The sequence below is a fragment of the Sus scrofa genome, chromosome 1 (genome assembly GCF_000003025.6).
Source record: "Sus scrofa isolate TJ Tabasco breed Duroc chromosome 1, Sscrofa11.1, whole genome shotgun sequence".
Taxonomy (NCBI): Eukaryota; Metazoa; Chordata; class Mammalia; order Artiodactyla; family Suidae; genus Sus; species Sus scrofa.
In genome coordinates, this window is record NC_010443.5 from 270,068,647 (window position 1) to 270,094,879 (window position 26,233).

The window sequence follows — 26,233 nt, forward strand, 5'->3', positions numbered from 1 at the left end:
CACAGCCACAGCCACGCGGGATCCGAGCCACGTCTGTAACCTACACCACAGCCCACGGCAACGCCGGATCCTTAACCCACTGAGGAAGGCCAGAGATCGAACCCGAAACCTCATGGTTCCTAGTCGGGTTCATTTCCACTGTGCCACAAGGGGAACTCCACGTTTTCACTAATTATGAAGCAAATATTTTCGGACTCTAGAGAGACTGCTGATCCCTCATATGTCTACTCGCTTTAGAAAGAGAATCTAAGTTTCCCTTTTTGGTAACATCAAAGTAAAATATTCATGGCTCAGATGTTTTAAAAGGGACACGGAGAAAGGTGCTCCCCAGAGGTCTACCGACAGAAGACCTCTGGGCTGGCTGGCTTGCCCTCTCTCTCCTTCCATCCATCCTGCTTCCTCCCTTCTCTCCTCTCTCTGTGGCTCTTCTTCTTTCCGGCTACAATGAATCATAGGTTCTTATTGTTTTATGTTATGGGAGAACACAATGGAGTCATTCACAAACAAAATAAGTTATGCAAAACATGCAACGAAAGCGCACCAGAGAGACAGGATTCCAGAGCAGAACTTACCCCACGCTTTAGACTCCTGAAGCAGTGGATTTTGGGTTTGGAGGTCATGAACTCGTTGAAGCGATGGGAGAGGGGTTCCTTTTGCTGCTTGGGAGACTGGGGGCCGTTGGGAACAGCAGAGGGTGAGGCAGAGGCAGGAGGGGGAGGGGGAGGCTGATGGGGGGATGTCAAAAGGGACACAAGCTACGTGTAAGAGATGGAGCAGTGACAGAGTAAAAAATCAGAAACGAGAAGATAAGACACAAAACAAAAATAAGCATCAAATAATATTTGAAATCCAAAGCAAGTCCAACACAAACAATTACATGTTTAGGCCATGGTCCGAAAGAAAACACGGAAGGAGAGGTTAAATGGAGAATACGATAAAAGTGGGCGTTTTAGTAAGTAAAGCAACAGAGAAGCGCGAGAAACATCTGACAAGAAGCGCATGCCGCCTCCGCATGCAAACTACAGCTCTCATCAGTTACTCTAAGCCAGGAGGGAAGGTATTTCTAAACCGTCTACACCATCGCAGCTCGAAGGAGACAAGGAAAGGCCGCCAGTGCTGAGGTTGTGAACAGCAAGACAGTCTCTTACAACGAAACCGTCAATTCCTCTACGGTTAAAGCAGTAATGGCACCTCCATCATACCCTATGCCCAAGTTAATGCTGCCATGCACCTACGGCTCGAGCCATAAAAAGAGAACGAAAAACCGTTCATGGAGACACATGTTAACATGAGTTCAAACCCAAGTTATCGGCCCGTGGAAAGGATTTCCGTTAGCTATGCTGACACATGGTTAGAGAAATTCTGCGCCAGGTCCCTTCCCCCAGCCCCGGTAACCAGCCGTCTAGGAGTGAAAGGCGTGATGAGAAATGGCCAGAGGTCAGTAATCGAGTTAGTGTGGGTGCTATGGGGCGGGTGATAATGCTTCTGAAACAAGACAGATGGCCATGGCAAAGGGACCACCACCAAAGAGAGAACGGGTTTAAAATAAAATCGCACACGAGCTTTTTTTTTTTTTCATTCTGAAACTACAAGCTTAAAATCTTAGGTCCTTTAAGACTACAAGAAAAAAAAAAAAAAGAAAGAAAGAAAGAAAGAACATCTCCACACTTCAGAAACACTCATGTGACGCTGGGTCCAGCCATCAGTACCTTGTTTTTTTTGATGAACGGCCATAACTTTCCTTTGGATTTGCCCCCAAATTTGAGCTCTGATTTGCCGTCTCCTCTGGAATTCGAAAGGCTGTTGTCGGACACGGTACGCTTCATCGGCTGAGTGAAATCCTCAAATTCAATGTCTCCGGGAGGCTCGAACCCAGACTTATAAGCTTCTATTACCAGCTGTGAATCCTGAAATTATACCCATCACGCACAAATACGCTCACATCCGTGCCGATGCTTTTTAACACCGTGAACTAGGATGACCTCATAGAGAGGCTATTCTAAGCAAGTTATATTGATTAATAATAGATTTAACCTAGATCAAGGAATCCCAAAATCAAAACAAAGCCAAAAAAACCCACACCCACAACCTTAGAACTATCCTTCTCTCAAATGCCTACCATTTAACATTTGGAAATTGTTACATTGGACCAACAAAAACTTTTTACACAAATGACCTTAATATTAATATATAGCAAGGGTTCTCAGAGCAATGAAGAATCTTTATGCTTAGAATCTGTATGCTAAGATCTATTTACAGGGAAGAGGCAACTTCAAGTCCCCTCCCTGGGGTGGGGGGGGTGTATGTGTATTTTTTTTTTTTTTTTTGTCTTTTTTAGGGCCACACCCATGGCACATGGAGGTTCCCAGGCTAGGGGTCAAATCGGAACTGCAGCAGCCAGCCTACACCACAGCCACAGCAACACAGGATCCAAGCTGCATCTGCGACCTACACCACAGCTCACGGCACTACTGGATCCTTAACCCACTGAGCAAGGCCAGGGATCAAACCTGTGTCCTCATGGATGCTAGTCAAATTCATTTCCACTGAGCCACGACAGGAACTCCCTGGGCTCATCTTTTAAGATGCTCTTCTGCCACAGAATAGTGACGGCAGGGCTTCTACGTTAACTGCTTGGTTTTGCAAATTAATAAATGTTTGTGAAAGCCCGGGCTGATGTTTTAGGTGACATATCTGCTGAGGGAAATAGGCCTCTAGGAAAGGAATCCTGATGGATAACAGTGGCCACAGATGTTCTCAATGAGAGATGACTTTGTCCTGCAGGGGACATTAGGCAATGTCTGGAGACATTTTTGGTGGTCACCGCGAGGGGAGGGCTACTGGGATCTAGTGGGTAGAAGCCAGGGATGCAGCCAAACATCCCAGAGAACGCAAGAAGGGCCTCTACAAACAACGAATAATCTGGCTCAAAATGTCCACAGTGCCCTAAAGAGTCAGATCCCAATTGTAAAGGCTGCTCAGCTAACTGATAGGAAAATACTTCAGTGACCCGAGCCGCAGCAGTGACTAACCGCTAGGCCACCAGGGAGCTCCCAAAACATTTCAGTTTGATTCTACAATGTTTCAGACAGCTTACCACTTACTTACCTGTGTTTTCTGCACAAGGAATTTGAGAGCTAAATTCAAAACACAGAGGCCATGTTACAAAACTCTGAAGCCGGGTTGCTACTGTTGCCAAGTACTAGTGACCACGAAAAGCAACTGCTTTCAGATGATTAAATGTGGCCCCCAGGGAAGGGGCCGGGAAATAAGAGGACCACCAACACTGAGTCATACATGAAGTCCAAACTCCAGTACTTACATTTTTCGGGTCAATTGACTCGGCTGCCTTTACTATTCCATCCAAGCATTTCCCAATGATTGGAATCACCTGCCGGTCCAGTTCAGCATACGTCTTGACTGATTCTCCAATTCTCCCTATCCTCCTCTCCTCCATCTCTTGTATTTTCTGCAACATGGCAGTTTGCATAAAGTTAATTTGGTCCACTGTTATTTAAGGAGGTTGTTTTTCAGCAGCGTTGTTACCGCTAAAAAATCCCAGAGGAAAACAGGCCTATCCAAAGGTGAGAGTCAAGGAGCTCCCACTGTGGTACAATGGGATCAGTGGTGTCTCTGCAGCACCAAAAGGCAGGTTCGATCCCTGCCCCAGCACAGTGGGTTAAGGATTCAGTGCTGTTGCAGCTGTGGCACAGGTTGCAATTGTGGCTCGGATCTGATCCCTGGCCTGAGACCTTCATGTGCCACAGGGCAGCCAAAAAAGAAAAAAAAAAAAAAAAAAAAGAAGAAGAAGAAAAAAGGAGGCCAGAAAAAAAGAAAAGAAAAATGAAACGAAACAAAACAACAAAACACAAAAGGTTAAGAGTTAGAGCAACCATAAATTTATTGTGCCTCGATTCCTTAGCCAGCTGGACACCTATTTTATGAATTATGTGGCTGCCTCAATGTATACTTTACACAATTCCAAGGCAATTGCAGTAAGAACCCAAACTCAAGTAGTTTTACTATTAACATCATTTAGTATTAGATATTAGATTGCAAACATTTCCTCCCTTTTTATTTATTTATTCTTAGCTGTGCCCCGTGGCAAGCTGAAGTTCCTGGGCTAGGATTGAACCATACCACAGAAGGAACCAGAGCCACAGCAGTGATGACATTGGATCCTTAACCCACTGAATCACCAGGGAACTCCCATTTCCCCCATCTTTGAGCCACTAGTTCATCCCTTACCAAAAGCATAGTATCTGGTGAACCACTTTGACTCAACACAGGCTGAGACTGACAACGGTCTCTTCTTGTTTGCTGTGTGTGTAGATGCTATGACACAATATTTCTTATTTTTTCTACAGCTGGACTTGAAGTTGACAGAGACCCAAAGTGGGAGAACATGTATGTATCTTTTCTCATATGATTTTTCATCTTTTCCCCCCTTCTCATATCATTTTTGACAACCTAAAGAAGCCAGAAGAAAACTAATCCAAAGGAAAGAACATTCATCTCTTCAAATCCTACAACTGTCTGAATGCTGCTTTGATTCCTAACAGTTTTGCATTTTCGTAACCAGAATGCTCCTTTTAGCAGAGTATTATTAATCTATGAGTTACAGTTCTAAGACCCATAAAGAATGGCAGCAGAGGCAAACCACAGAAGCTTGCAAAGGCTATTGATTAATCTTGAGATTCATGTTATATTGAATCTTAATGCTGGTCAATGCTTGATCTGCATGCCTTAAAAAATGATTTGAATTAGAAGAAATTTAGAATTATATAAATACTTTGGAGTTCCCATCATGGCGCAGCAGAAACAAATCCAACTAGGAACCATGAGGTTGCAGGTTCGCTCAGTGGGTTGAGGATCTGGCATTGCCACAGGCTGTGGTATGGGTCACAGATGCGGCTTGGATCTGGCGTTGCTGTGGCTCTGGCGTAGGCTGGTGGCAACAGCTCCGATTGGACCCCTAGCCTGGGAACCTCCATGAGCCCTTGGTGCAGCCCTAAAAAGGACAAAAAGACCAAAATAATAATAATAATAATTATAATTATATAAATACTTTGACTATATGCCCAGAAATCATGATTCCAGGGAAACATGTTTTTTTGTTTGTTTTGTTTTTGTTTTTGTTTTTGGCTGTGTCTACAGCATGTGGAGGTTCCTGGGGCCAGGGATTCAACCTGTGCCAGAGCAGTGACACCACCAGACCCTTAACCCTCTGAGCTACCAGGGAACTCCGAATGCAACGTGTTTCTACACAAAGCAAATCTGAAAGGTCTGAACAGCTTACCTGAAAGATGTTGGGAATGTGAGTGTGGTAATATTCATGCTGCTCATGGTTGAATTTCTGAAGAATTGATGAGTAATCTGCTTTGCTGTCCTCTGCCATCTGGTGACGGAGTTGAGCTTGTTGTCGTGCCTGAGGGCAAAAAATGAGAATACTCCCATGTTTATACATAATAAATAAAAGCCTTGACTTCCAAACTGGAGGGACTGGGGGGGTCAAATTCACCTCAATGTGTTGCAATTCACAGGTGCTGTTTTAAAAAAAGTATTTAATTCAAAAATGGGCAGAAGACCTGAGAAGACGTTTTTCCAAAGAAGACATACAGATGTCCAACAGGCACATGAAGAGATGCTCAGCATCACTAATTATTAGAGAATGCAAATCAAAATGACAGTGAAATATCACCTTATACCTATCAGAATGGCTATCCCACAGTCTACAAATAACAAATGTTGGTGAGGATGTGGAAAAAAGGGAACCCTAGTGGATGGGTGGTGGGAATGTAAACTGGTGCAACCACTATGGAAAACGGTAGGGAGGTTCTTCCAGAAACTAGACTAGAACCACCATATGATCTAGCAATTCCAATCGTGGGTATATATTCGGGAAAAAATAAAAACACCAATTTGAAAAGATACGTGATCCCCAATGTTCATAGCAGCACTGTTTACAACAAGCTAAGACATGGAAGCAACCTGGATGTTCACTGATAACGGACAAAGAAGGTGTGGTACATACATACGATGGAATATTACTCAGCCATGAAACAGAACAAAACACTGTCATCCATGGCAACACAGATGGACCTAGAGATTATCCCACTAAGTGAAGTCAGTCAGTCAGAGAAAGATAAATATGTATGAGATTACCTATATTTGGAATCTAAAAAAAAAAAAAAATGCAAACAAATATCAGACTCAGATTATAGAAAACAAACTTGTGGTTACTCTTAGGAGAGGGACAAATTAGGGGTATGGGAAGAACACACTATAGAAACACGCTATATAGAAAAGAGACAAGCAACTAGGATATTATGTATAGCACAGGGGATTCTAGCCATTATTCTGTAATAACCTGTAATGGAGCATCACCTGCAAAAATACTGAATTACTCTGCTGTACATCTGAAAGTAACAATATTATAAACCAACTATATTTCAATTTTTTTGTCTTTTGTCCTTTTAGAGCTGCACCCACCACATGTGGAGGTTCCCAGGCTAGGGGTCGAATCAGAGCTGTCGCCACTGGCCTACGCCAGAGCCACAGCAACTCGGGATCTGAGCTGCGTCTGCAACCTACACCACAGCTCACGGCAATGCCGGATCCTTAACCCACTGAGCAAGGCCAGGGATCGAACCCGCAACTTCATGGTTCCTAGTCAGATTCTTTAACCACTGTGCCACGACGGGAACTCCCCTATAAATTTTTTTTATCCAGTTCTCAATGGAGTTTGATGAATAAAAAGGCATGTGAACCAGTGATTGAAATGGGTCTTTCTATAACTCTCCACTATGTTTATTTCCAAAATACACTTTAATTTATTTTACCTTTTTTTTTTTTTTTTTTTTTCTTTTTTGGCTGCTCCTGTGGCACATGGAAGTTCCAGAGCCAGGGATCAAACCCTCACCAGAGCAGTGGCCTTAACCACTGCAGTGACAACGCCAGATCCTTCTCACGCTGCACGAGGGAATTCCAGATATACTTTAAAGAAGCAGTAAGTACGGAGCCCTCTTTGGGCTCTTTTTTTTTTTGTCTTTTGTCCTTTTTTTTTTTTTTTTTTGTCTTTTTGTTGTTGTTGTTGTTGCTATTTCTTGGGCCGCTCCCGCAGCATATGGAGGTTCCCAGGCTAGGGGTTGAATCGGAGCTGTAGCCACCGGCCGACGCCAGAGCCACAGCAACGTGGGATCCGAGCCGCGTCTGCAACCTACACCACAGCTCCCGGCAACGCCGGATCGTTAACCCACTGAGCAAGGGCAGGGACCGAACCCGCAACCTCATGGTTCCTATTCGGATTCGTTAACCACTGCGCCACGACGGGAACTCCTTTTTTTTTTTTTTTTTTTTTAAATGTGTGTGTGCTATTTTGTGTTTACCACATTGCTTTTCTCCAATGCATAAATTTGCTTCTCTCTTCTCATTCACGTTTTGGTTAATTACACACAAACAAGCTGCAGAAAGGGGCTGTCCCCAACAAGCTGCCGAATTGATCTATAAATGTTCACACAAGAATGTCTATAAATTCCAAAGTCATCCACAAATACCAAAGGTGGTTTCGCTGGTAATACCTCCTCAGATTCCTCCAGCACCTTGATAAATATAATCTCACGAATCTCCAACCCCACCGAGGTCCAAAACTACCCCCTGCCAGATGAAGAGATGGCTTGGCCTGTATCCTTGGCAAACTGATACCCTGAGCCAAGAACACAACAGGAAAAGGGCCCTGTTCCAACAGAGCCAAGGCAACTTTTGTTTGTGTTTTGTTTTATTTTACTGAACCTAACAGTTAAAAAAAAAAACAAAAAAAAAAACGGAGAAACGTTCAAATGCCAGCAGAAAGAAGACCTGCCGGAGTGGTCTGTGTCACCGCTCTCTGTCGGAGCAGTGGTTTCAGACTGAGATGGGTTTTTCACGTCTCAGTGTCCTTGATCGGTTTCCTGCCTTCGCGACTTGAAAGCTTCACCTGATCTGACTTCCGTGACCTGCCTCACTCATCTCTGTATCCCCGAAAAGTCTTCCAGAACCACTTCCTCAATTTTCTTCCCTATTCATAGGTAAACACTTCCCAAATGAAGGTAGTGATATTAATATTTCCAAACTGATTTCCTTATGACTTGAGGTCTCTTTGTTTCCGAAGGCCTTTAGGTATCTCAAAACCATGTCTCCCCTCGGTGAGTTCAACTGCCACATTCTTCCTCTTTGTCGGCGGCCTGTCAACTCCCTTCCTGACCATATGCTTCGGCTTCCGCTTTACCACGTCCGCTAGTGAATACCTTAACGCTGGTCCCCAGCATGTCAGGCCCTCGGGTACCCTGCACCGTCCATGCCCTTCCAATACCAGGAACCCTCCTCTGTTCAAATCAGAGCTTCCCCCGCTACCTGTGTGCAGCCCATCTGTCCCCCTAATGCGGCCAACTCAAAAATCCCTTTAACTCTTTCAATTATCTAGAGCATCACGTATCACTCTGTCATGACTGTGGGAAGAAAAACAACAGCGAGGAAATCCCAGGTAGACCTCAGATGTCTAAAAAAATCTCTATTTCATTCACGAATCTTCCCCAGAAAGTCTCAGAAAAATCCGAGAGCAAGCACGTTCCCTCGGCTCTTTGGTAACAAGAGTACCAGGATGGAAAACCTCCATGTTCATTCTGGAGAAATGAGTCTAACTTGGTAACAACTTAAAAGAGCTTAGTTCTGAGACAGAGATGAGAATGTCATCCTTAGGGAGGTCCCTGGGGGCTCAGCAGGTTAAGGACTCAGTGCTGTCACTGCTGTGGCTCAGGGTGCTGCTATGGCACGGGTTCAATCCCTGGCCCAGGAACTTCGCATGCCACAGCATGGCCAATAATAATAATGATAATTTTTAAAAAGAATGTCATCATTACATATGTATGTATTTATGTACCCCCCCATAAACAGATTAATGCTTCCTGACAATAAATCCATCATAACGACCACTGAATGTTTCATTCATAGGAAGTGGAGGCAAGCCTGCTGGAGGTACCCCAGCAGCATTTGATTGGAAGTGACGGTCACCCTCTTCCTCCAAGCTCCCCAGAATCCTTAATAATATTTTTGTTTTGTATCATTGCATTTATAAACATAATAACTCACAATAGTTTCATGATGCCCTGTACACTGTCTAATCCTGACATTTAACTAGGGACCACTAGATATAAATTATGAAATAAATTAAGATAAGAAATAACATGTATAAAATCCAGCCTGAAAAGTTAGCTGAGTAGAAGAAAGCAAACAGGAGTTTCCCGGTGGCACAGCAGGTTAAGGATCAGCATTGTCACGGCTGTGGCCTGGGAACTTCCACATGCCACAGGCACCTCTCCTCCACCCCACCCCCCAAAAAAGGGAAACAAACAGATTCCAGAGGGAATGGGTCTACCTTCTGGTAAAGAAACATTATCACTCTGGGAGTTTTCTTGAGAGAAAAAGCTTGACAAAAAAGACCCCCAAAAATAAAATAAAATAAAAAAGAATTCCCGTCGTGGCTCAGCGGTTAGCGAACCCGACTAGCATCCATGAGGACACAGGTTCAATCCCTGGCCTTGCTCAGTGGATTAAGGATCCATCGTTGCTGTGAGCTGTGGTGCAGGTCGAAGACGCAGCTCGGATCCCACGTTGCTGTGGCTGTGGTGTAGGCCAGCAGCTACAGCTCCGATTGGACCCCTAGCCTGGGAACCTCCATAGGCAGCAAGTGTGGCCCTAAAAAGAGAAAAAAGACAAAAAAAAAAAAAAAAAAAGAAAGAAAGAAAGAAAAGCTTGAACATAAGTATGCAAAAGCCTAGTCTCTCTAGAGTCTCTTTCTTACTCACTCGAAAGATAAAGCAAGATTTAAAAGTAGCAGAATACTGTCCCAGATCAAATTCTGCAAGGCCACAGCAGGAAGACAGGACTGTCTTACTCTCAACCTCAGGGTCCAGCTGCTTTGAATTAATACCCACGGCTGAATCCCAGGCCCAGGAATGCGCCATTGTTCTGACCAAGATTTACTATGGAAATTTATTTTGTTTTCTAAGCCGTTATGTTTATTTTACGATGGAACTTCAAGTCTCTTTTTAAAACGAGTGCTGAGGCAGTTACTCATTATTACAGATATACTTTATTTTTATTTATTTATTTAGTCTTTTCTCCTTTTAGGGCCACACCCGCAGCATATGGAGGTTCCCAGGCTAGGGGTCTAATCAGAGCTGTAGCCCCTGGCCTGTGCCACAGCCACAGCAACGCAGGATCCGAGCTGGGCTCTGAGCGGCATCTGTGACCTACACCTCAGCTCACAGCAACGCCGGATCTTTAACCCACTGAGCGAGGCCAGGGATCGAACCCGCAACCTCATGCTTCCTAGTCGGATTTGCTTCCGATGCGCCACGACGGGAACTCCACAAATTTACTTTAAAAAGATCCAGCATTGTCACTGCAGTGGCTTGGGTTCCATCCCTGGCCAGGGAACTTCTACATACGATGGGTTGGGTACAGCCAAAAAAAAAAAAAAGTATTTTCAAAAACTTATTTGGAATACGAGTAAGTAACTAGATATTTTAGAGAATCTATCTCCTAAAGTCTATGGCTACATGAAGTTTTTTTTTTGGTATTTTTAGGGCTGCACCCACGGCATGTGGAGGTTCCCAGGCTGGGGGTCGAATCGGAGCTATAGCTGCTGGTTTACACCACAGCCACAGCAACATTGGATCTGAGCCATGTCTGTGACCTACACCACAGCTCACAGCAACGCTGGGTCCTTAACCCACTGAGCAAGGCCAGGGATCGAACCCACGTCCACATGGATGCTAGTGGGGTACATTGCCACTGAACCACAACAGGAATTTCTACATGAAGATTTTAAGCATCACAGTTTCTCATCTCTTTTTAAGTCAGTCTAAAAATAGCAGCTCTTATCTTAAAGAGGTACAGTGTTTTCATTCTCAGCCAGACCATAAGCTATTTCTTTCCACTAAAGTTCCCATTCTGAGAATAAAAGATGCAACATTACCATAGGGCAGAGTTCAGAAGTTTTTTGCTTTTTTTTTTTCAATGAGTCAGAGTTCCAGAATTTAGAGATAACATTCTAAAACCTTTCAGAGTGACCACGACTGCCCGAGGCTATAAGTCATAGCCGTCTTTAAGGAAGATCTACAACACTTTTGCTGTCAGTCAGAAAGACGGAGTTGAAACTTTAGAATTTCTTTGACAAATCCTTGGGAATCTCCCCAAATAAATCCGAATAGGCCTAAGTAGGTACCGCTTAAGCGTGACTTCACTGCTTTGTTATTCCTAACACGGTCTAACTGAACAGGCCTGTGGAAGAATAGCTGTGCTGCCTAAAAGGTCAGAGTTACAGTTTCTAAATAAAGAAAACAGTATTTTAGAAACTGAGCGGCAGCCCAGGGCTTCTAGATCCTAATGGGTTTAGAGACAAAAATACTGTAATCCATTTTGTTTGTTAAATTTAGATGATTAGCCTGGCTAAAACGGGTAGCTCCTTTCTGCTCAATGCAATATGACTTCTTCCTTAATATGTCAAATATTAAGGAGAAATGACTGGCTACGTCTGAATTGTCATAAACAGAGAATGCGGGGTGCACTGGGGAACGGGCTTACTTTCAGATAGGGACTGTGGTAGATTTTCATACCAAGTTATATCCTCTTATCTTTTATTAGGGCTGCCTATGGCTTTTGACTGTTTAACAAAATGAGCAAATATGGACTGGTTCTATTTATACATTTATTGTAAATAAACAATGAGATGTATTAATTTTTTGAACCTGACCTCAGACTTATCAAATTGTATCCACTCCTGTTCCTTAAATAATAAAACTGTGTATTGTGGCAGCGTTCAGAGCTTTTGGAAAGTCTTTTTCCCCCCCGTGGTGAGAAGCAATGTAATATAACAACTTAGAAAGGCCCAAGTTTGTGGGGGGGTTCAATTTAATTTTTAAAAAATCAAGTCACAATTGATTTCTAATGTGTTAATTTCAGGTGTATAGCACAGTGATTCAGTTTTATAAACACATACATAAGAGAATATATATATTCTTCTTTTTTTTTTTTTAAGGGCCACACCTGTGGCCTATGGAAGTTCCCAGGCTAGGGGTCCAATTGGAGCTGCAGCTGCTGGCCTACGCCACAGCCACAGCAATACCAGATCCAAGCTGCGTCTGCGACCTATACCACAGCTTACGGCAATGTCCAATCCTTAACCCACGGAGCACGGCCAGGGATCGAACCCAAATTCTCATGGATACTAGTTGGGTTTGTTACCCGCTGAGCCACAACGCCAACTCCGAGAAGATATATATTCTCTTTCAGATTCTTTTTTCCTTATAGGCTATTATAAAATACTGAGTATCTTTCTCTGTGCTATACAGGGTCCTTGTTGGTTACCTATTTTATATATAGTAACACAAATACGTTAATCCCACTCCTAATTTATCCGCCATCCCCTTTGGTAACCGTGTTTGTTTTCCAAGTCTGTGGTGCTATTAGCACGGCCCAACTTGATTACCCACAATTTGCAGAGTGCAATGAAGAACGTTTCATCACTGGGAGCTCAGACATCAGTAACTGTTCTCTGGAGCAGCTGTACTTTCAACATTTCATTTCATCATTATCATAAGAAGAGGCCAATTATACAGCAGGCTGGCAGGGAAAGGCGGGCTAAACCGAGGTTTTTATTCTGAATTTACTATTCTGCGCCACAGCCAGGCTGCCCTTATTTATTATCCCATAGCCAGAGACCTGCGACGGCGCCACTCAGGGGCAGATGGGCCTGACCACCAGCCCCGGAATCCAGCCAGGAGGGCATGCAGCCTGGGCCAGGGGCACAGCCAGCATCCAGCAGGGCACCTGGCTCTTGATCCACTCCTCTTCAAACGACCGGAGCCACTTAACATTGTAGATAACGGTAAACTTAACGAATTTAATAACTGGGTTATCTGGCCTCTTGCCGTCTTGAGTTCTTTTCTCACCCGTCACAAAGATGTGTTTGCTGCAACACAGTAATTCAAACTTACAGACGTGTAAGGGTTAGCGAGTAGAAGTCCCCATACATCCCACTTCTGAGAATCCCTGTTTACCGTGCAACCTGGTGTCCCTATGGGGGGAGGGATCGGAGATGACACGGGGGGTGCAGGTAGGGGTGGGGCTCAGCAGCCTGGGGAGGAAAGTTCCAGGAGCACAGCTGCGAGGACATCACCACTTGACACCCCCACACCACCACCATTCCTGAGCAACAGCTGGCAAAGCCGGTGAGTCTTGGAGTCGCCAGGAGCTCTGACGACTGGGGCACCTTGCCTTTGGGATGTGGAAGTGAACAAGGAGAAACACATTTTCACAGCATCCAAGGGAGGTAGGGGACCACCAAAGAGTATGACCTAATTTCCCATTTCCCAGTTTTGGCGTTTTTCTTTCTTTTTTTTTTTTTTTTTTTTTTTTCTTTTTAAGGCTACATCGAGTTCCCAGGCTAGGGGTCGAATCGAAGCTACGGCGGAGGCCTAGGCCACAGCCACAGCGACACAGGATCCAAGCCAGATCTGCAACCTGTGCCACCGCTTGCAGCAACTGATGGAGGCCAGGGCTCAAACCTGCATCCTCTCAGACACGACGTCAGGTTCTTAATCCACGGAGCCCCAACGGGAACGCCTCTAGGTATTTCTGAGGTCAGAAAAACAGCAATCCGTTGAGAATCCCTGAAAATTCTAACCGCTCTACTGGCCTTCTCTAGGATGTGTCAACACTTAGGAGTACAACTGATTCCACTCTACTCTTTGACCCAGCAGTTCTGCTTCTGGGAATTTATTCTCAGGAACTCATTGTCCGTGTTCATAAAGGACAGCCACACGGCGTTGCTTATGACAGCTAATAATTTGAAACAAGAGGCCCGTAATGTGATCGGCTAGATGTGTCATACCCTCGAGGGACTGCGGTGTAGGAGAAAAATAACGCGAAAGAGCATTTAATAAGGCAAAGGGAAAGCTATCTATGATTTAAGTTTTTTTCAAGTTTCCAAAACAGTATTCACAGCCTCATCTCATTATTATAAAAATGAAACATAAATAATAATTACTTCTGCAAAGAGTAATGAAGGAATGGTTTATTCTGCCAAGAAGCTTAGTAAAAGAGACAAATTCTAGTGCAGAATTCCAAAAACAGGGAAGGATGGAAGAGGTCTGGCTTGCCTTTGAGGTACACACACACACACACACACACACACACACACACACTGCTCTGGAATATAATATAGTAGGAGAGAGAGAGATTAACAAAGGAAAAAATCTCTGTCTGGAGCGATACTGCTGCCTGATAGATGGCATTGTTTCCATTTCCCAGCAAACTGCTGCATCTAGAATACATTTTCAAGTTCAAGACTAAGAATGCATTTAAAAATTCCTATTCAGACAGAGTGCTGTGAGTTTTTGTTGGAGACGTCCAGGCCGGGAACTTGCCAAAACAATGAGTCTGTCTTTGATAAATTCGAAGGGCAGTGAAAATACAGAACAGAGAAAAACTTCAAAATAAGTTAACCAAAGAAATATGCTTGAACTATTCCAGCAATTTCCTGAGTTTCTTTTTTTTTTTTTTTTAAAAAGGCTTAAACTTCCAGTCCTAGTATTGTAGGTTGCTTTGGTACCCAGTCAATGAAATAGAAGGAGAGACTATGGAGAGATAGCAAATGAGACCAGCATCTCAATCTCTCATGGGCCATTCACTTGCTAAACAGTTTTAAGAAAAGGCCTTCTGTTTCCCTACACTCTAGTTGCCTTTTTTGAAAAGTGGAATTAAGAGTTCCCACTGGCCCAGCAGGATCAGCAGGATCTCTGGAGCACCAGGAAGCAGGTCCATCCCCGGCCTGGGGCAGTAGGTTAAGGATGGAGCATTGTTGCAGCTGGGGCGTGGGTTGTAACTGTGACTTGGATCTGATCCCTAGCCCAGGAACTTCCTAGGCAGAGGGGTGGCCTAAAAAGAAGGAAAAAAGGAAGGAAGGAAGGAGGGAGGGAGGAAGGATGGGAGAATTAGAAGTTGAGTGACAATTTCTGCTACGAGAGAAGCCACTGTCAATAGGGCTCATCTTACTGCTGGCATCCCTCCAAGGTCAGCTGGTGAAAATAAACTTGTACGAGCTCAGAGATCTTGGTAAAACAGAAATCGTGGCCTCCAACTTGGTCCCTTCTCCCTGCCCTGGCTTCTAACACATTATCAATGGCAAGAGACTTGAGTTTTCAGTTACAGGAGGCTGACACTGATTCTCTCTTTTTCTTTACTTTTTCCCCTTAATAAATAATACGACACTCGCAAGGTTCTGTAATGCAGAGCTCAAGACAACAGCCTGAATTCTGGAAAGTTAATGCCTACGTACCAACATTCTCTACTGCTGTGGCATTACTGAGAAAGACAAATACTGAAAGCACGTTGCAGTGTAGTTCTACACAAGATATATTCCTTAGTAGAGTAAAACCAAACAAAACAAGAGAATTAGTCATGATATAAGTCCAAGGAAAGAAATGAAATGCCGGACTTCCATTTCTGAAGAAATCTGAGATACACACACACACACACACAAACACACACACAAGAATATTACTCAGCCATTAAAAAGAATAAAATAATGCCACTTGTAGCAACATGGATGGACCTAGAGATACTCATACCAAGTGAAGAAATCTGACAGAGAAAGACAAATACCATATGATATCCCTTAAATGTGCAGCAATCTAAAAAAAAGAGAGAGATACAAATGGGCTTCTTTACAAAACAGAGATAGACTCACAGATGTAGAAAAACAAATTTATGGCTTTACAGTTACCAAAGGGGAAGGGATAAATTAGGAATTTGAGATGAACAGATGACGCATTACTACATATAAAATGAGGATCTACCGTGTAGCACAGGGAACTATACGCACCACCCTGTGATAAACCATAATGGAAAAGAATATCAAAAGAACACACGTACACATATAACTGAGTCACTGTGCTGTAAAGCAGAGATGAACACAACATTGTAAATCAACTATACTTCAATAAAAAATATTTTGGGGGTAGTTCAGTGGAAGTGAATCTGACTAGGAACCATGAGGTTACGAGTTCCATCCCTGGCCTTACTTAGTGGGTTGAGGATCTGGTGTTGCCACGAGCTGTGGTGTAGGTTGCAGACGCGGCTCGGATCTTGCGAGTTGTAGCTCCAATTCGACCCCTAGCCTGGGAACCTCCATACACCATGAGTGCAGCCTAAATAAAAAAAAAAAAAAAAAAATGGTGTTTTGTTTGTTGTTTATCCATTCTCTATATAATAGTTTGCATCTGCTAACCCTGAACTCCCAATCCATCTCCCCCCTTGGCAACCACAAGTTTGAGCTCCCAGGACTTGCTGGTTGGTGATGGGACCTGGTGATTTCATCTATGACGTACCTCGCTGCCATTTTTTAACTGCTGCTGCTCTGAATAGCTGCAGATCCCTGGCATGTTATACGCATGAACTTACTCTCCAGCTGACTGGAGTCTTCCTTGTCTCTCCATCTCTTCATGATCTGCTAACCAAGGCCCTTAACCAAGGCAGTTCTTCACAATCCTACTGACGGTCTAAACTATTTGGTTGATAAATATCCTTGCAGGATGTTTCCAAATAGAGTCCAGTGATTCCTAGTAGGTTGAAGGGAGAAGAACGAAGGCGGGAGGAGCCAGAAGTAATCAAAAGCCAAGGACACCGAGGGGCAAAATACCAGCGGTCATGGGGTCGACCCGCCAAGTGCATCCAAACACAGGCCCCTGCGTTACACGCGTCACAACCAGCCCTCGAGGAGTATATTATCCTGATTTTGTGGACTAGGAAACAGGCTCAGAGATGAAGTAAATTGCATCACGCCACACCATTAGCGAGTGAGTGACAGAACCAAGATCTGAAGCCACTTCCAGGGAGCAGCAAGATTGAGAGCCAGCTCCTGGCCAAGCGAGACCATTTACTCTCAGTAAGAATTAAAAAACTGTACTAAATGATTTCCCATACAAAAGCCTTTAGAACAGTGAGGGGCACAGTGAAGACACATACACACACACACACACACACACACACACACACACACACAGAGTATAAGTAAGTTATCGTTTTATTTATTTTGTTCTTTTTACATTATATTCATATATTCATATAATATGAATATGTTTGCATTATGTTTTATTGAATCCATTTTTATTTTCCGACCTTGTTCATGACAATGACTGCTCATCTTACTTTGCTCTATTGCTCTTTTCTACACTAACTCAGAGGCTTGCTTTGAGGAGTACGAGAGTGAAGCTGAGACAGATTCTTACGTCAGCATTTTCGTGTAAACAACAATGCATCCTGAAAATATTTCACTAACGAGGCTTTCAAAAGTACTGAGACGTTATATAAATTTACTTTGGGGAGCACCCCCCCAACATTTCTGACACTCTGAGATCCTGACTTCCCTGTTTCTTTTTTAAGGTCAACAATATAGAGGCCGTAGGAACTGCTAGCAAATGAACTGAAACTGGGAGCTGAATGCAACTTTAAGAGTACCTGTATTTACAAGTGTATTTAAATGTGGAACATTCAACCACAGTAAATCACTTTGCATTTCAACACTCCTATCACACATTCACTTTTTAAAACATTGAGGGTCACAGTCTTTTAAAAAAACAACTCATCCTACTAATATTCATTTAGGACATAGATCAAAGTTGTGCCCTGTTTCCACATATAAATATATTTACTCCACATTTAATCACTGCAGCAAATTTCCATTAAATCCCATTTCCCATGTGAAGCATCAAAAGAAGAAAAGATATCCATTATTCCCCAGGACAAACACTGAGCATCGAAACAATCGAAACCACTCAGGATATTCACGTAATACAAGCACACTGAGAGTCACAGTAAACAAAACATAACTTCTACAGACAGATACAAACAAAGAGGATAACCAAAGCGACTTTTTTGTGTAAATCTTTGATTTGAACATGGATCCATTCATTAAGGAATAGTGACAGCAACAAAATCCATTTTTGATGATCTCTTTTTAAGTCTATACATTTCCCTCTTGTTGCAAATGGAAAAAAAAAAAGCAAAAAAAAAAAAAAAAAAAAAACAAACCGAAAAGATCAAGCTGTCGTTGCAAAATGTATTTCCTGCATTCATACTAACCACTTCCTCTTTTGGAAAAAAAAAATGTTTTATAAACTGTTGCAGTGAATACTTCCTTGAGCTAAACAGTCAGATATTTTATATGAAGCAAATTTGGGGAAACCACTAAAGATATTAACAGGCTCAATAAAGATGTCAACTTCAGAGTTACATCGAGGGCAGAGAAAGAAATGTAATAGTACCATTCCTTATACGTACAATAACTCACGTCGTCATTCGGCTGGAGAATGTTTCCCCAAATGGTAAAAAAATTGAACCCTCTGCTACTCGGCTGGCTTCGGTTAGAACAGAACCAACTTTATCTTCCCTGGGCTGCACAGGGCCAGCATCCTATTTCCAACAGAGGAAAACATCCTACCTCCTCAGTTGCCTTTGTTTTCTCGAGATAATGCCCAAATGGATAATCATTCAAAGTAAATTCCTTCATTCCGGCTTAGAATTGACATAGATTCTTTACTGAAATTTTACTTTTCTCTCTAAGAGATTCCATAATGTAACACAGGACACAGAAAAAGGATATATACATATTTTACTGACCCGATTGTGATGAGAAACATGGTTTTATCACATACTTCTTAGAATTCTACCTTAATTGGTAAATGACTTAAAATGCCCTATTCGACTTCACAATGGGGCGGCTATGGAGAATTTAAAAGCTAATCATGTTCAAAGCCAAATATTTTTGGAAGCCGTAAGATCACACAAAAATGGAATGCAAACTCCATAAGAAGTGGATACACTGTTTTAAGTGCTCATGGTCAGCATTTTAATTTAATTTAACTTTTAAAACGTTTCCTTAAATCAGGTCATACAATAAAACTCATGATTAAGCCAAATAAAACCACCTCTCACATTGTACAGTGAATTCTTCTGGTTAGTCAACACCCAGAATTGCAATGAATTTGAATTAAGAAGCCAAGTTAACTGTTTCACGGCAAACAACCTGCCCAGAAAATGAGGCCTCTGCCAGGGAAAGAAGCACACAAGTTAAAGGAAAGGAGAGCGATAAGAAACATAGCAATTCATGCTAGAGTTTAGAAACCATTAACTTGGAACTCCCTAGCAATTTCTGCAGCTACTTGTAACCACGAATCGCAGTTTCTGTTCAACAATATCCTATTTTGCATTTAGAAATTATGTAAGCGCCAACAGTCACAAGGCAGGGGCGAATTAGAGAAAGGGAATTATTCATTGCCTGAACTGGATGAACTCAGTTTAATGCATGCATTTGGAAAACACTGTTCTCTCTGTTCAGAAATATTAGTTCACATTCCATTCATTTTGATAACCTTTTCCTTCTGCATCCCAGCTGCGGCGCCGTCAGGATGCGGAGACTGCGTCCTGCTGCTCTGCCACATGGGTCTAGCCTGCTATTATCCTGAACCCCAGTCGAAGATAGAACTCTACTTCAAGTGTTTGTCACCAAAACGGCATTCAAGAAGCCCTTGAGGAACCCAGGAGAAAATCTACGGTACAGTCCACTAAACATTAGGAAGAACATGAAAGGCAAATTCCTCAGAGTCAAGGGCGATGTGATTCTGTGACAGTATCTGTGCTGTCCCCCAGCTCCCCAGCACAGAGGCAACATGGGATGTGAGAGGGAGGGAATGAATGAATGGATGGGACCCTTCACGACTCAGGAATTCTGGCAACAAGTCAGGCAATTTTGCTTTTGATTCTTTCTTTCTTTTCTTCCTTTCTTTTTCTTTCTTTCTTTCTTTCTTTCTTTCTTTCTTTCTTTCTTTCTTTCTTTCTTTCTTTCTTTTCTTTCCTTCCTTCCTTCCTTCCTTCCTTCCTTCCTTCCTTCCTTCCTCCTCCCTCCCTCCCTCCCTTCTTTCTCTCTCTCTCTCTTTTCTTTCTTTCTTTTCCTGCTTTCTATGGCTGCACCTGCAGTATATGGAGGTTCCCTGGCTAGAGGTCGAATCAGAGCTACAGCTGCCGGCCTACACCACAGTCACAGCAACTCGGGATCTGAGCCGCATCTGCAACCTACACCACAGCTCCCGGCAATGCCAGATCCCTAACCCACTGAGCAAGGCCAGGGATTGAACCTGCATCTTCATGGATCCTAGTCAGGTTTGTTAACTGCTGAACCACGAATGGAACTCCCCAGGTGATTTTTATTTATTTTTTTGGCCCTAGCTCAAGGTGGCTTGATGCGCGATCTTAGTTCCCAGACCAGAGATGGAACCTGGGCCGTGGTGGTGAAAGTGCCAAGTCCTAAACCACCAGACAACCAGGGACTCCCCCAGATGGGTTTTTTGTTTGTTTGTTTGATGAGACTAAGGCCATGAAATCATGATTCTATTAGAATTCCCTTAAATTAAAAAAAAAAAGTACAGGGCAATTCATGGGGGCGGGGCACGTGAAAACAGAAGTAGGCAAATTCAGAACTGAGTTTGAAATGCTATACCAAGTGGAAACAAACCACAAGAAAAAAGTTTGAAACATTTCTCTAAAATAAATGAATGGCTACTTAGAATTCTGATTCTTCACAAGCCATCTCCAAACTGTAGAAAGCTTGAACTACTGATTCCATTAAAAAGTAGTCTCTTGAAACTAAAACAATGCTATAAATCGACCACACTGCAATAACAATTTTTTTAAAAGTAGTTTCTTGCCCACTTCTCTACATATTATACTCTAAACTCACCAAAAAAAAAAAAAAAAAGAAAGAAAAAAGAAAAAAGAAAGAAAAAAATAAGAATACACATGGCAAGCGTTTAATTCCTCAAGGTGACTTTGAACAATGGTCCCCTGGCACCAGGCCCATTCTGACAGCCCTGGGCTTCTGAGAGATGCGGCCAAGGAGAGCGGGGCTCTCTGTACTTCTAAGCCTGGTCCTTAAAACAGTGTAACTTGGAAATGATGATGTCGTGGCTGTCCAGGCTTTTTCCATCGCACAAGAATATTTTAAGAGCAGTGATGAAAGTTTTAAAATAAAAGAGCACCTACATATTGGTTAAAGGCAGAGCAAAGTTACTGGCGTAAGTAAAGATAACTGCGTAATTATATACATCTGTACACAGGTACACACACACACACACACGTATCTGGAGTATATAAAGAACGCCTATATGCCAGAAAGCAATCTATTTTTATTTTTATTATTTTTTTTGGCAAGCTCACAGCATGCAGAAGTTCCCAGGCCAGGGATCAAACTCACGTCACGGCATCGACTTGAGCCCTGCAGTGACAACCCCAGATCCGAAACCAGCTGCATCACAAGACAACTGCCCTATGTGGAATTTTTAACTCCCCCAAAAGGAGAAGAAGAAAATCAGGCTCATGCCCAGATGCTATGCAGCTTAGAAGAGGCATACCCATGCAGTTCCCAAGAACTGTATCATCAAACACAAGCACAATTTAGGAAAGGCCATCCTAGTCACGGTGGGAGCAGCTACAATGTCTTTGTAAACACAGACATATCATCCGAGTGTTGCGGGGCGGACTGCTGGAAAAAGGAGGGGGAGCCATCTCCAATTCAATTGGATAATTCAATCATTTGCAGAAACTGGAGGCAAAGACATTTATATTAGATTCAAAGACTGTCAGAAGTCAAAAATGGGAAATTACATTAAGTACGCATAAGAACTGAAATACTGCATCCTTTCAGCTTGATACTGGCAAGAGGCTTCCCCAGTGATAACAACAACAAAAAAATGATCTAACAGACAAAGCCCTGTTTGTTCTGGGAAATTACAGGGCTTCGAGTCACACTCATAAGCAAAATTACTGAAGAATTCCAATGTTTAGATATTACTCTATCAGCGTCAACATTTGTGATGTTAAAATCCAGTAGTTTATCATACCCTTGGGGAGGAAGTAAGTTATACTTCCATAAAAATAACAAAAGGATGCTCTCAGTATAAGAAAAAAACAACACATCGGTGGAAATATTAAAATAGATGAGCAGAGCAATTCAGTTTGGTGGTACCTTTCAAATGTCCTAAAGCTGTAACTGGACCCAGCAATTGCATTTTCAATCATTTAACTATCTTGGATTGGACCCGAGAGAGAAAAATAAAAAAGTCATCTTGGAAAATGTTCAACCACAAAGGAATCTCAGACATCACATTGGGTGAGAGAAGCCAGACAGAAGGACGAACTCACAAAGCCTACACCACAGACACAGCAACGCCAGATCCAAGCCTCAAAAGCAACCTACAATGAAGCTCATGGCAACGCTGGATCCTTAACCCACTGAGGGAGGCCAGGGATCGAACCTACATCCTCATGGATACTAGTCAGATTCGTTTCCGCTGAACCACGACAGGAACTCCTCCCCAACTCTTAAGTTGAATATTTAGGTTGATACGGTCCTGGCCTGGGAGTGACCCCGGGTAATGCCATCTCTCTGGAGGACCCACTTTAAAATACGAGGTGAAGTTCCAAGAAATACATTTATAATCACGCACCCACTGTTCCGAATCTCAAGTTGTTCTTTTTTTTTTTTTTTTTTTTTAAGTTAAGTGGGTTTTTTTGTTTGTTTGTTCTTTTTCTTTTTAGGGCTGCACCTGAGGCACATGGAAGCTCCCAGGCTAGGGGTTGAGTCGGAGCTGCAGCTGCCAGCCTATGCCACGGCCACGGCAACTCAGGATCTGAGCTGCATCTTCAATTTACCCCACAGCTTGCAGCAATGCTGGATCCTTAATCCACTGAGTGAGGACAGGAATTGAACCGGCATCCTCACAGAGACAGCACTGGGTCCTTAAGCTACTGAGCCACATGGGAACTCCACCTAAACTTTATTTTTTTAATAAAAGCAGTTTACAATGGAAGAGCAAAATGGACAGGAAATGACCAACCTTCCATCATTATCATCACAATAGCTAACATCGGAATCACTGGTCACTGCCACAGCGGGCTCTGAGATTCTTGTATCTATTAACTCAACCGGTACTCACATCAATCCCTTCCTGTGTTCCCATTTTCAGACAAGGAAAATTAAGGCACAAAGAAGCCACGTATATCTCTCTCAAAACAAGCAGACCAAAAAAAATCCGTAATGACGGGAAGACGTGGATAACCAGAAAGTTTGCTGTAATGAAAAAACACAGACCTCTACCGCTAAGGGAGACTACACAGTCATGTCAGTTTTTAGAGAACATTTATAAAAATTGACCAGGTAACTAACTAGGTCATAAGCCAGGTCTCAACAAACAGTCTTGGACTCCGACTTTCTACAACCATGATGCAATTGCATTAGAAATCAGTCACAGAAAAGTTTAAATACGCCATACAAGTGGAAATGGTAAAATATGCTTCCAAATAATTATTAAAAAGACATAAAAGATGTGAAATATATCTGCCAGTGAATAATAATACTATTGCATGCCAAAATTCGGAGGTTGCAGATAAGACAGCACTTAAATGGGAAATTTGTTCCTTAAATGCCTATATTAGAAAAGAAGAAAAATTGAAATGAGGCAAGCGTCTGAAGAAAGCTGTTTTTTAAAGGACAATAGAATCAATTCAAAGATACTGACAGAAGAGGAAGAAGAAGAAAAAGAAACTAAATAACATAGAAAATAAAAATAGAAAAGAGAAGTTTCACAAAGATAAATTTTGGTTCTTGGAAAATGCTAATAAAAATGATTTTAGAAAACTGACCCCCCCCAAAGAAAAAAGTATAAATAAACAATATTAGGACTAAATCAAGGGGACACAGCAATGCATCTAGCAGAAAATTAAGCCAAGAAAATATTATGGGCAACTTTTGGCCAATAAACTTGAAATCTAGGAGGAAATGGACCCATTTCTAGAAAAATATAACAGTCCGGTATCAACCAAAGAAGCAGACAATAAAAGAACTGAATCAGTAGTCAGAAACTCTCCCACAGTAGAGCACTGCAGAACATTTAAGGAGCAGTTAATCTCATCTCGGATATTTTATTTCAGAAAAATAGAAGAAAGAGCAACACTCCAAAACTAATAAGTAAAGCAAACCAGATCAGCCAAGAAAGAAAAATTCCAGATCCATTTCAATGAATATAGATGCAAAATCTTAAGTAAGAAATGCTAACGTAATAAAGGCAGTGCCATTAAAAAACAAAAAACCAAAACAAATCCTACACACCATAACCTCAATATATGCGTCACAGGAATGTTCATTTGGTTCAATATAAGAACATTTAATAATGTAACAAATCTATTAATGAACTAAAGGAAGCAGAAAGGGTCTTTGATGATATTCAGTCTCAAGTCAAGTGTTAAAAACACAAAACAAAAAACAAAAACAAAAACAAAAAATCTCTTGGCAAAATAAGAAAAGGAGGGAAATCCCTGAGCCTGATAAAGGGTATTTTATAATCGGGCTTAACTGGGAAACATTGGAATCTCTTTATAATTGGAAGGCGATAAAGGAAGTCCACAATAACTGCTCTGCGAGCATAAAGGAGGTTGTGACCAGCAGAGCAAGATGAGAAAAATAAACAAAAGGCACAAAGATTGAAAAAGAAGAAATAAGACTGTCCCTATTTGCTCTACGGAAAACCCAAAATAGAAATAAAAAGAGTTTAGGCATTCCCGTCGTGACGCAGTGGTTAACGAATCTGACTAGGAACCATGAGGTTGCGAGTTCGATCCCTGCCCTTGCTCAGTGAGTTAAGGATCCAGAGTTGCCATGAGCTGGGGTGTAGGTTGCAGACGCGGCTCGGATCCCAAGTTGCTGTGGCTGTGGTGTAGGCCGGTGGCTACAGCTCCGATTGGACCCCTAGCCTGGGAACCTCCATATGCTGCGGGAGCAGCCCTAGAAAAGGCAAAAAGACAAAAAATAAAAATAAATAAATAAAAAGAGTCTAGCCAGGAAGTTTCTTTGTGATGCACCTTGTTAAGGATGTGGCACTGTCACTGCAGTGGCTTGAGTTGTACCGTGGCACAAGTTCAATCCCTGTCCTGGGAACTTCTATTACATTCCACAGGCATAGCTAAAATATATTTTTTTAACTTTTTAATTTTTAATTTTATTTTTAGGGCTGCACCTGCGGCATGTGGAAGTTCCCAGTTTTTTGCTTTTTAGGGCTGCACCCACAGTACACGGAAGTAAGTTCCCAGGCTAGGGATTCAATTGGAGCTGCAGCTGCCGGCCTACACCACAGCCCCAGCAACATAGGATCCGAGCCTCGTCTGCAACCTGCACGACCTACACCACAGCTCACAGCAATGCTGGATCCTTAATACACTGAGCGAGGCCAGGGACCGAACTTGCATCCTCATGGATACCAGTCAGGTTTGTAACCCACTTAGCCACAACAGCAACTAACTCCCTTTAATATATACATATTTTTAAAGGCTCTAAAATTAACATATAAAAGTCATGTGTTTTGTACTCCCTATGAATTAAGTAAAAAACATAAAGTGAAAAACAATCAAGTCACAAGAAAATAAATGAAAGTGTGGATTTTGTCTATATAAAGGTGAAAAAGATGCAAAATTATAAAATAAACTTTATGGAGATACACATGCCTGCAGTAAAGCTATGAAGACACAAAGAGATGCTTAACACCAAATTAAGGATAAAGTTTACCTCTTAGGGTGAAGAGAAGAGAGATGAAGTTAGAACAGGAGACTCCAAAGACAGCACTACAATTTTATTTCTTAAGATAGATTGTAGATAGATGAGCAGATGTTCCTTTTATTATGCTGTACATATGCAGTACACATAGCCATTTTTTAAAGAAAAGGCTCTGGGAGTTCCCTGGTGGCCCAGAAGTTAAAGGTCTGGCATTGTCCCTGCGGGGGTGCAGGTTTGATCCCTGGCCCTAGAACTTCCGCATGTTGTTGGGAAAAGAAAAGGAAAAAGAAAAAAGAAAAGGCTCTGAAAGATAAAATACCTTTTATTTACTATAGTTGGATGTTTTAACTTTTTTCCTCTCCTTTTGGTTGGTTGTATTTTCAGGTATTTCTACAATGAGCGGGGATGGATAGCTGTTATACTAAGAAAAAGCCATAAAAGTAATATCTTTAAAAAAAAGAAAACAAATAAAACACTCCAATTTTCTATTTAGGATAAGAAAATATTTGAAAAAAGAATACATAGATTTGTGCC

At 42.2% G+C, this 26,233-nt stretch overlaps 1 protein-coding gene across 1 annotated transcript in view; it reads right to left on the reverse strand.

Annotated features, from left to right (window-relative positions):
• FNBP1 (formin binding protein 1) overlaps nt 1-26,233 on the reverse strand; it is a 137,846-nt gene that overhangs the window by 26,280 nt on the left and 85,333 nt on the right. Inside the window, 4 exon segments of the mRNA XM_021070148.1 lie at nt 573-755; nt 1,710-1,907; nt 3,323-3,469; nt 5,300-5,428. Of these exon segments, the coding sequence (XP_020925807.1) occupies nt 573-755; nt 1,710-1,907; nt 3,323-3,469; nt 5,300-5,428 (657 nt within the window).